The sequence below is a fragment of the Nyctereutes procyonoides genome, unplaced genomic scaffold (assembly GCF_905146905.1).
Source record: "Nyctereutes procyonoides isolate TBG_1078 unplaced genomic scaffold, NYPRO_anot_genome, whole genome shotgun sequence".
Taxonomy (NCBI): domain Eukaryota; kingdom Metazoa; phylum Chordata; class Mammalia; order Carnivora; family Canidae; genus Nyctereutes; species Nyctereutes procyonoides.
This window is the reverse complement of record NW_026575051.1, coordinates 5,784,071-5,794,303: the sequence shown is the minus strand read 5'-3', so window position 1 is coordinate 5,794,303 and position 10,233 is coordinate 5,784,071. Positions and strand designations below refer to the sequence as shown.

The following is a 10,233-nucleotide window of genomic DNA, read 5'->3' as shown; positions in this document are numbered from 1 at the left end:
ATAATCATTACCCATTTTCTAAATGAGAGAACAGAGAGAGAGGGTAAGAGACTTTTTCAAGGCCATATAACAAGAAAATGGTAAAGCCTATAGTATCTGAGTCCCAAAGTGGAATGGGAACATCAACCTAGTGTCACCTTTGCTGGGCCACCTACCTGCTCTGGATCTCAGTCTCCCTACTGGAGAAATGGAGGGGACATGCTCTAATGTCACTAAAGGGCTTCCCACTTCTCTTGACTCTCAGCCCTGTCTCCCATCAGCCTATCTTCTCAGACCCCAGCCAGACCCCATAGGCCTCCTGGGGCCCTGTCCCGGATGCTCTCCAGCAGCACACTGGCCCCGCCCACACGCCCTGGGTGCCTGGCTGCCCTTGGCCTGCGGAAGAGATCCCTGAGCCCCGCCTGGAAGGGGCGGGACAGGTAGAAGCAGAGGACGGGGCTGACGGCACAATTGGAGTAGGCCAGGATGGTGCAGAGGCTGGATGCCACGAAAGCCACTGGCGTGGCAGGCAGGCCACCCACAGCTGCCACATAGCCCAGCACGGAGCAGGGCCCCCACATCAGCACGAAGACCACCAGCACCACAAGGATGAACCCTGTGTTCTCCTGGTGCTCCGGGATGCTCTCCCCAATGGGGCCACGAGGCTGTGTCCACAGGAGCCAGCCCACGTGGCTGAAAGAGCAGCCGAGCCCCAACATACAAGGCAGGAAGGCCAGGGCTCCCAGCAGGGTGAAGTAGCAGGAGGTCTGGGCCGGGCTCAGGAGCAAGAGGCAGGCCCGGGCCCCTGCGGCCCCCTCCTCCACAACCACCCTTTGGAACAGCCAGTTGGGCAATGACACAGTGAGGCCCAGGACCCACATGGCCCCACAGAGCAGCAGGCGGGCGCCCCGGCCAGAGGGGAGGGCCACATCAGGCCGGGCCACGGCCACATGGCGCAGCAAAGCCGTGGCCACCATGCTGTAGAAGGTACAGAACATGGTGGCATTGTTGGTGGCCTGGCTGGTGGTGCAGACGACAGGGCCCAGCCACCAGTCGGGCCGCAGGAAGCTCAGCAGCAGCACGGGCACCACGCAGGCCAGGAAGAGCAGGTCAGACAGCGTGATGTTCACCATGAGGCTGTTGGTCAGGACGAGGAGCGGCCGGGAGGCGCCCGGGCCCCGGCCCACCACCAGCAGCATGAGCCCGTTGGCCAGCAGCCCCACCAGCAGGACGAGGCCACAGGCCCCGGCGAGGACGAGTCGCAACAGTGGCTCAGGTGTGGCCGCGAGCCCCGCGGCGGACGTGGCATTGGGCTCCAGCCCGGGCTGCATCCTCCTGCCCCAGACACACAAGGACACGTGTCCAAACCAGCTTCCTTTTTCCCCGTAGAGCCCCCCACCTTTCTCAGCCCCCCGCATCCAGGGTGCCCCTTGGCGGGCGGTAATCACTTGAGACCGTACAACAGCTTGGCGGGACAAGCCGGGTCAGCACCCCGGGTTCGAATCCTGACTCTGCTACTTTGTAGCTCCGTGACTTTGGGAAAATTACCCAGGTTCCCTACCTCAGTTTCCTCAGCTTTGAAAACGGAAGGAAATACAATAAAAATAGATGTCATCAGTAACTGCTACGAAAGGGTGAGGTTCAGGTCATTTTCATTTTCCTCTTTATAATTTCTTTATTTCTACGATTTCTGCAGGGAGTGCTTGGGGGCGGTGTGTACACACCACATGCACTTTTTAGATTTTACTTATTTATTTATTTGGAGGGTTGAGGGAGGGGCAGAAGGGGAGGGAGAGAAGCAGACTCCCTGCTGAGTGCAGAGCCCAATGCAGGCTTGATCTCATGGTCCCGAGATCAAGATCTGAGCCGAAATCCAGAGCTGGATGCTCAACTGACTGAGCTACCCAGGCACCTATATATATATATATATATATAGTATATATATATATTTATATTTATATATTTATATTTTTTAAATATATTTTTTAACAAAACCTTGCCTGCCTATGAAACAGGCAGATATTAATTTGAGGTTCAAGTAAGGAAGTGGATATGCAGGGGCTTTGAGAAGGCATGAAGCCCCTGCCACGGGTTCCCAAGTTTTTCTGCACAGTGGGATCACCTGGGGAGTTGCAAAAATATTAATCCATGGGTCCCATCCCAGGGATGGGATTTAGTTGGGCTGGGCTTTGGTGTTTTTTGAAAGATCCCAGAGGACCCTGCAGGGCACACCAACTTGGAAATGACTGCCGTCTATGGCTGTGTGCTGGTTACCTGGCAGGGTCGGGGGCAGCGCTGCACCCCAGCTTCCTCCTCACCCCCATATCATCCTACATGCTGAAGACATGGGGAGTCCCCGATTGCTAGGAGTCAGGCTGGGAAATGGGGTCTAGACATCCCAGAGTTAGCTCAGGGGCCAGTGTCTCCACCTGCCACCCTACAGACCAGACCAGCATCCTTAGCTTTCTTGGGGAGAGACTTGCCCATTAACTCAATAAATAAATGTTTCCTGAGTATTTACCCTGAGCGAGCAGCAAACACAACAGCCTGTGGGGTCCTAATTCTAGTCATTCTCTCAGCATCTGTAAGTCTTTTTTTTCCCCTTCTACCTGGCCCAGGCCTGCCTGCAGATGACATGAGTGGAGGGGAGGGGAAGAAAAGAAAGGGTCCAGGGATCTGGGCCCTGTTTCATCTAAGCGTCCATACCCTCCTCTAACTACCATGATTTTGTGGTGAAGCTTGTGGCTGCCGGAGCCTGGGTTCAAAATTCCTCTGCACCACTTGCTAGCTGTGTTGACTGTGGACCAGCTACTCTGTGCCTCATTTTCCTCATCTGTAAAGTGGGGATAATCACAAGCCCCATTTCACAGGGCAGATGTGGGGATTAAATGGGGCAGTACAAGTCAAGTGCTGGAATAGTGCCTGGCACGAAGTAGGTACTTTGTACACCGTGGCTGTCTTGCTCCTGCCCACCCCCAGTTCTGAACAGCTCTCTTCCCGAACATCTCTGTCCAGGCTCCATTGTCTCCCCCTGCCCTCCCCTTCTCTCCTGCATCCTGAGTCCCATCAGCCCAGTCCTGCCTCTTCTTAATCAGTCTAAGGTGTGACCAGAGCCCCCTTAGCAGACATGCCCTGAGAACTCACCACTTGCCTGCAAGTTCACTCTGAAATCTACCTTGAGTCCCTCTTGCTGCTCTCCACATGGGCCTTGTGCTGCTCTGAGGTTCCTGGGCTCTGCTTGCTGACTTGGAGCCCTCTGACACCAGGAAATGCTCCTCCGCAGCTAGATCTTGCCAGAGAAAGCCAAGAGATAGTCCTGGGCAGGTGTGCGGTCCTTTCTAGCATCCCACCTCTAGGGACCCTGAGCTGGCCGCCTGCAGCTGGGGGAGAGCTGAGATGGGAGGGGCAGGCCCCAAGGCCACTTCTATACCGGTCCCCCAAAGGACAGGGCCTCTATCTGCTCTGCTGGCTCCCCCAGGAATCACACCCTGCTTACCTGCCTCATTAACTGGCTGGCCTACAGGACAGAGTTGTCCATGCCTGCCGGGTCCCCAGGTCCCGGAGAGAGCCATTAGCAACAGTAGGACCTGCCCCCCCACCCTCACCCGTGGCCACCTCTCCTTGTCTGTCTTTCCTGGAACCTACTATAGCCTAATAACTGTTCAGAGCAGGAAGAGGCTTGTGAGTTGAGAAAGAGGATGGCAGCAGGGAGAAGACATTGGAAGTAAGAATCAATGAGAACTGGCTGTATCACAAAATCATCCTGCATAATATCCAGAGGCTGGATGAGGTCCATTAGGGCAGCTGAGGCAAACTTTGGTGGCTTCTGATGCCTGAATCTTTTCCACCTTGCCTCTTGTCAAGTGTCACCCGACATGCACTTATATGCCTCGAACGACAAACAGCTCACTGCTGCAGAGGCATCCCAGGCATCCCTTCCGGAACTGAGCAGAGGGACAGAGCCAAGATTGGAGACTGATTAAGCCTGTAGGAAGGCTCTGTCTTCTACCTCCGCCCTCTCTGGTTCACCAGTACTGAACGATTACAAAGTAATCATTACAAGCTCAGCGTCCCGCACACACTGGATTGCGGGATGTGGCGAGCATCATTGTGATGTACGATGACAAGGACAGCAGTTGCAGCAAACTGACATGACAGATTGTCCAACACTGAGGGGTCAACTCCCCAAGACTTTCCAAGCAGGCTCCTCAACGGCACTGAGGACCCCGGCCCGGTTTATAATCTGCAGCCACTTTGGAACTTCAACAAAAGCTCCAAAGAGGAGCCTCTGAGTGATCTGAATCCAGCTTCTCTGCTGCTCCCCAGACCCCGCCAGCCCCACCTCAGGGCAGAAGGCTGCACCAGGGGACGCTGTGGCATTGGAGCAAGGGGTGGGATCCCCGAATATGACCCCTGCAAGACAGGTCTTGGGGAAACGGAATGGGGTTGGGGCTCAGGGACACACGGGGAGTAGGGCCTGCCAGGGAGCATCAGAACATTGCTCTTCTCCGGGAATCGGATTCTGCTCAGAAGAAACTTGATGCTTGCACACAGATGGAGAGTGAGACAAGGTTCACCGGTTTTGGCAGGCATGCAACAGTGGGACTGCTTTAATAAAGAGTATTTTGTAATTAACAGGTTGTATCAATTAGTCATCAGCCCCCAAAGCAAGCTCCTCGGAAAGTTTCTTTCCCTCCTCTCCGCATTTATTTTTATTTTTGACTATATAAAGAATACCCAAGCTTTGCCAAAGATAGAGAAATACAAATACTTATAAAAAAGGAAATGACTCCCCCACATATTCACCCTATAATTTTACCACACAGAGATATGTGGCCAATGATATGGTATGCTTTCCTTAATTCATTTTTCTAGACTTTTCCTTTCTTTAGAGGGTTTTCACCATGAACCACCAACCCCCACCCCCATCAAATCCTTCTTCAGAGTGCAAGGGCAGCAGTGTCCATGCAGCCCCTGCCCTGGGATCCAAGTCTTGACCTGAGGGAGATCTTCCTGAACTTTCAAGCTGGCCATCTGTGTCACTGCTGCATTTGGGCAGGTGGGACAGGAGCTGAGGAACAGGAAGCCCAAGGGGTGGCCGTCCTACCCTGGCTGGGCCAGATGGTCAGAAGCAACAGCCAGCTCTCTTCTGTGACCTCTTAGGGGCCACCTCCACCAGCGAGTCCTTCAGGCGGTCCTCCTGCATCTTGAGTGACCTGTATGACAACAGGAGACTTCAGCCCTCTGTCTCACCTTCGGGGGGCAGCAGGGAGGGGCCTGTGGGTGCCTCTGTGGGGCTGGGGGATTGTGCCCCCCGAAGCTCCCTCTCTCCCATCTGCTCTGCCCTGCACTGCATTCCACGTGGCATCAGGAAAATGGGGCCACGGAGACTCTGGCCTTCTGTGGCCTTCCTAGCTTTCTTTCCAGCCTACTGTGTGCCTCTCCACTGTGCAAGGGACACTGAACGAGACCGCGAAGCCAGCACGTCCTCACCTTGAGAAGTGAGGAGACGGACAGGAGAAGAGGCCGTCAGAACCAGGAATGGGGAAGGACATGGAGGGACCGCACGCCGGGTCCCCGAAGGGTTTAGGGAGGAAGGAGGCAGTGTCAGAGCTGAGGCAGTGTCAGAGCTGAGGCTGAGCAGAGGACAAGGGACCCTAGCAGAAAAAGGGGGGTTTGTTTCCGGCTGAGGGCAAAGGCTCAGTGTCAAGAGAGAGCTTAGGGAAATCAAAGAAGTTCATTCATTCATTCATTCATTCACTCACGATATATTTACTGTGTGCGGACCACTGCGCTGAATGATGCGAAGCCCGAAGACCGAATTGGGCAGAAAGGAGCCTTAGAGGCAATAGGGGTTCAGAGCCCTGGGGGCCTGGAAGCCACATTCAGGAACTCGGGCTTTTGAAGGAGGGAAGCTGAGGGAAGCTGTTGAGCAGGTGTCTATCCCACAGCATCACCTGATCCTCTGTGGGGCTGGGGGATTGCGCCCCCCGAAGCCCCCTCTCTCCCATCTGCTCTGCCCTGCACTGCATTCCACGTGGCACCTGGGCTACTTTGTCAGATAAGGGGCTTCCAGATGATCGGGCCGGGGACCCCTTCCGCCTTACTCATTCCCTTCATTTTGGGGGCACCTAGTAGGTGCCAGGCCCTGGGTGTAGAGGGAGGGGGGCTGGACCCAACAGACATGGCCCCACCTTCCTGGAGCTACCGCCTAGGGCAGGAGGCTCACAGCAACCAGGGAACAGAGAAACAGACAAATGCCTGTGTCCTTACAATATGTCGAGAAGGGCTTTGAAGGACACAAATAGGGGACAGGGATCCAGAATAGTGGTGGGACAGAGAGTGGTCAGGGAGGGCTCCTCTGAGTGGCGAGGCTGAGTGAGTAAATGTGCATGTGTGTGCTTGCACGTGTGCACACGGGGACGGGGGAGGCAGCCCCAGAGACGACAAAGGCCGTTTGGAGGCATTTGGATTTTATTCTAAATCTAGCGGAAGTTGGAGCACCTGGCTGGCTCAGTAGGAAGCACATGCAACTCGCGAACTCAGGGGTCATGAGTGTGAGCCCCACATTGGGTGTAGAGATTACTTAAGTAAACAAATAAAAATAAAAACTGTCAAAAATAATAAGTCAATCTGGTGGAAGTTACTGGAAGGTTGAGAGCAGGAAGGTGACCCTCTCAGGCCCACTGCACTGGGTAAGCGAGAAAGCAAGCTAAAGCTCAGAAAGGGTGCAGGAGACTTTGAGAAGGTGAGCAGAGCAACGGAACTAGTAGAGCTGGACTCAGACTCTCCGCAGAGTGCTCTCTCCCCTTCCCCAGAGGGTGAGCTTTACAGTTTCATGATGCTTCCTCAGAGTGGGCCTTCCCTTCCCACAGGCGGGATCTGGAGGCTGCCCAGGGGACTCAGGGGGTGAGCATCGGGGTGGCACTCACCGAGCCAGATTCACCACGGGCTCCAGGATGTTGTGACCTAGGGCAGCACTGCACTCTCCAAAGGAGACTCCCAGCTCCTGCAGACAGACAGGGGCATGGGGGCCCCGGGAGAGCCCACTGAGCATCCTGGCAGAAGTGCCCATGGCCTGGCCATCAAAGAATCCCACCCAGGGTGTCCCTAGGCCACCCTCGATGGGTGAGGCAGCCTGGCCCCCCGCCCTCAGCCCCTTGCCCCCTGCACCTCCACCCTGGCTGGCCACCGCATCAAAGATGCCACCCCAGAGACATTCCACAGCCCACACCCTGAGTGACGGTGGAAAGCCTGTGTCCCAAATTGGAGAAATGTCCTTGGGGACATTTTAAACTATTAGTTATGTGGTTTTTTTAAAAAAAAAATTTTATTTATTTATTCATGAGAGACACACAGAGAGAGAGGCAGAGACACAGGCAGATGGAGAAGCAGGCTCCTTGTAGGGAGCTGGATGTGGGACTCGATCCCAGGACCCCGGGATCATGGCCTGAGCCGAAGGCAGGTGCTCAGCCACTGAGCCCTCTAGTTATGTTTTTTGATTTCAAAAATATTCAGCTGAGCGCAGGGAACTATTGGAAAATACAGCCTTCAAAAAGTGCAAAAGCAAAATATAAACCACTCGTGTTAGGTAGTGTTTGATGTATATTTCTATTCCGTTTTATATGACCCCCCTGGGGGTGAGTGGGCTAAATGCCATCGTGCTGGTGGAGTCAATCCTATGAACCGGCTGCTCAGGCAGGACCCAGTCGAATGTCAGCAACCTCCCAGGGTTCAACTCAACCTAAGCTGGGACTTGCAGCTGCTCTTCTGACTTCACATTACATTGTAGGCACTTCCTCCACGCCCTCAAATATTTTTCTGGGACAGGATTCTTAATGACAAATGGTGGCCTCTCACATGAACCTCCACAACTTAACCACCAACTGCTGCCAAATGTTTGTTCTTATAAATAATACTGTAAAGAACATCCTCATATAAACACGCTTGATTATACATTATATGTGGGTATCCATTATGCTATTCTCGTAGGGATTATTATTTCTGATTCTTTCCTTAGGATAAATTGCTAGAGGAGGAATTACTATGTCAAAGAGATGAGCCACTACATTTAAGGGGGGCGATTCCTGCGCCAACCAGGAGCCATGGTGATGAGCTCATGATTCTGAGAAAGGAGGGGAGAAGGGGAAAGAAATACAATATGGAAATGCCAAGGGGGGTTGTGGCGGGGGGCGGGCAGGGGCTGGGAGCTTTTTCCCTTCTTTATTATTCTCTAGAGTTTCTGGAATGTGGTCAACTTCTGTTCATAAATAAATAGTATCCACTGTCTGGTGGTGGGACTTTTGATGCAATCTTGCCAGGGAAGAATTGGAGTCTTAAGATAGAATAAATTAGAAGGAATGTTATGTTAATTAGAGACCAGAGGGAAAATTAAGATTTGATTGGGAATTTTAAGTGAAGCTCTTAAAACTTTTTTTTTTTTTTTTTACTCTGAAGATATTTTTATATAGGTCAGAATGTTGTGTGGGCATCTGCTAAGTCCATCTGAGAGCCAAAGTCAGACCCGCTGTTACGGTTGCATGTTTCAGTCTAAGAACAGGGTGGGTGGGAGGCAGAGGAGACCGGGCTGCTGTCCACTCTGACCCGGGCTTGTGCAGGGCAGGGGTAGGGGCAGGGATGGGCAATGGGTCCTTCTCAGTGGCCCAGGCCAGGGTGACCTCTTCATGTCCCTCCAGGGAGGGTTCTGTCCAGGCCAGGCTGGGTGGGGGACTGATGGCCAGGTGCTCACCTGGGCCAGTTGCTGGCCGGCCTCTGTGGGCACCTGCCGCTCCTCCTCACGGTCCGTCTTGTTTCCCAGAAGAAGGATGGTCACCCCATTGGGCCCTGATTCCTGCACATAGAATACATTCCCTTAGCCACACATGTTGGGTTTCTGCTGTGGTGTGCCAGGTCCTGGGAGGATTTGGCCCTGCCCTCCAGGAAGCTGACAGTGTGCACACCCAACCCTGCCCCCGGCCCCTGCCCCGGCCTTTCCCTGTAACACTCACTCCACACCTTTCCCCCACCCACGACATCTTCCCTTCAGTCTAGAGTGAACATGCCCCTTCTTGCTGCCTGCAAACATTCACCCATTTCCCAAGACCAGCCCCCAAGGTACCTCCCCCAGGAAGCCTTCCAGGATTGTTCCTGCCCACGACCCTCTCTTCTTGCCTGTGCCAAACAGCCCAGCACTTGATTACATGGGCTGGCTTGGCTCGCTTCCTGATTGTTTCATGAGTACTACTACCACTAGCTTCTGCTTCCTGAGCACTTACAATATACCCGGTGTTGTTCTAACGGCAACTGTACCTATTAATCCTAACAACTGTATGAGAAAAGTGGGAAGATGGAAGTTCAGAGAAGTTATTTGTCTGAGATGATAGAGTCGGGGCAGGGTATCTGGGATTCAAACCGAGGTCCTGTCAGACCCAGAGCCCGGCCACCTCCATATAGTACCTTATCCTACTTCTTTTGCTGGACTAGACCTTATCCTACTTCTCTTCAGCTGGACTAGAAACTTCCAGAGAGAAGACACATGTCTTTCATCATACCCCTCTGCTGTGCTAGTACATACTGCAGAATTTCAGTATATATGGAACAATTATGTACATGGGGGAGAGAACCAGACGTGTGGACAGAGGAATTATCTCCTAGAGTAGTACCAGCCTTGCATTATCCCCAGGTGTTAAGAAGACATTGCAGAGCTGCTATATATAGGAAAGGAACGTTCATGGGATAAAGGAAGTAGTTTGTTTTGGAGGCTGTACTACGTGGTTGTGGTTTCTTCATATGACTATGCTCCCAGCTCACTCATCCAGCCCCATGTCCTCAGTGGGTCACATCACCCACATGTCCGTGGTATCATTCGTAATCCTGGGAGAAAAGAGGGCGTGGGCAGGGTACAAGTTCCCTCTTGACTCCCAAAGCTGGGGCCAAGCCCAACAGCCATCTGCAGGTGGCTAAGATGGCTGCTTACCTGGAGACAGTTCAGCCAGTAGCGCACGTGGGCGAAGCTCTCCTGGGAGGTGATGTCGTACATGAGGACCACGCCGTCGGCCTTGCGGAGCAGCTGCCGAGTCATGCTGTGGTACCTGCCCAGACAGTCTGCATGAGGCCAGGCCTGGTGGGCCGCCCCGTCACCCTGGCCTCTCTGGGCCTTAGCTACTTCAGCTGCAAGGTGGGAGAATGAACCTTTCCTGCTCCTAACTGCTTCCCAACGACAGTGAGCATACGTTTTCCTTCTTGCAGTGTAGT

The 10,233-nt window shown here is 53.5% G+C and overlaps 2 protein-coding genes across 2 annotated transcripts in view; both read right to left on the bottom strand.

The window, feature by feature from the left end:
- Window positions 1-269: 269 nt before the first annotated feature.
- On the bottom strand, window positions 270-1,310 carry LOC129512826 (galanin receptor type 1-like). Its single transcript, XM_055330377.1, has one exon. The coding sequence runs from the start codon at window positions 1,308-1,310 to the stop codon at window positions 270-272; it is 1,041 nt and encodes a 346-aa protein (XP_055186352.1).
- A 3,283-nt stretch (window positions 1,311-4,593) lies between these two features.
- RAB44 (RAB44, member RAS oncogene family) overlaps window positions 4,594-10,233 on the bottom strand; it is a 35,750-nt gene continuing 30,110 nt past the window's right edge. The window contains exons 11-14 of the mRNA XM_055330376.1: window positions 9,956-10,070; window positions 8,729-8,830; window positions 6,912-6,988; window positions 4,594-5,195 (exon numbers count right to left, since the gene is read on the bottom strand). Coding sequence (XP_055186351.1) covers window positions 5,105-5,195; window positions 6,912-6,988; window positions 8,729-8,830; window positions 9,956-10,070 — 385 coding nt within the window. The 3' untranslated portion in view covers window positions 4,594-5,104. The remainder of the gene's footprint in view (window positions 5,196-6,911; window positions 6,989-8,728; window positions 8,831-9,955; window positions 10,071-10,233) is intronic.

Coding starts and splice junctions, on each gene's coding strand:
- LOC129512826 (XM_055330377.1), bottom strand. CDS start 1,310: ATGCAGCCCGGGCTGGAGCCCAATGCCACGTCCGCCGCGGGGCTCGCG.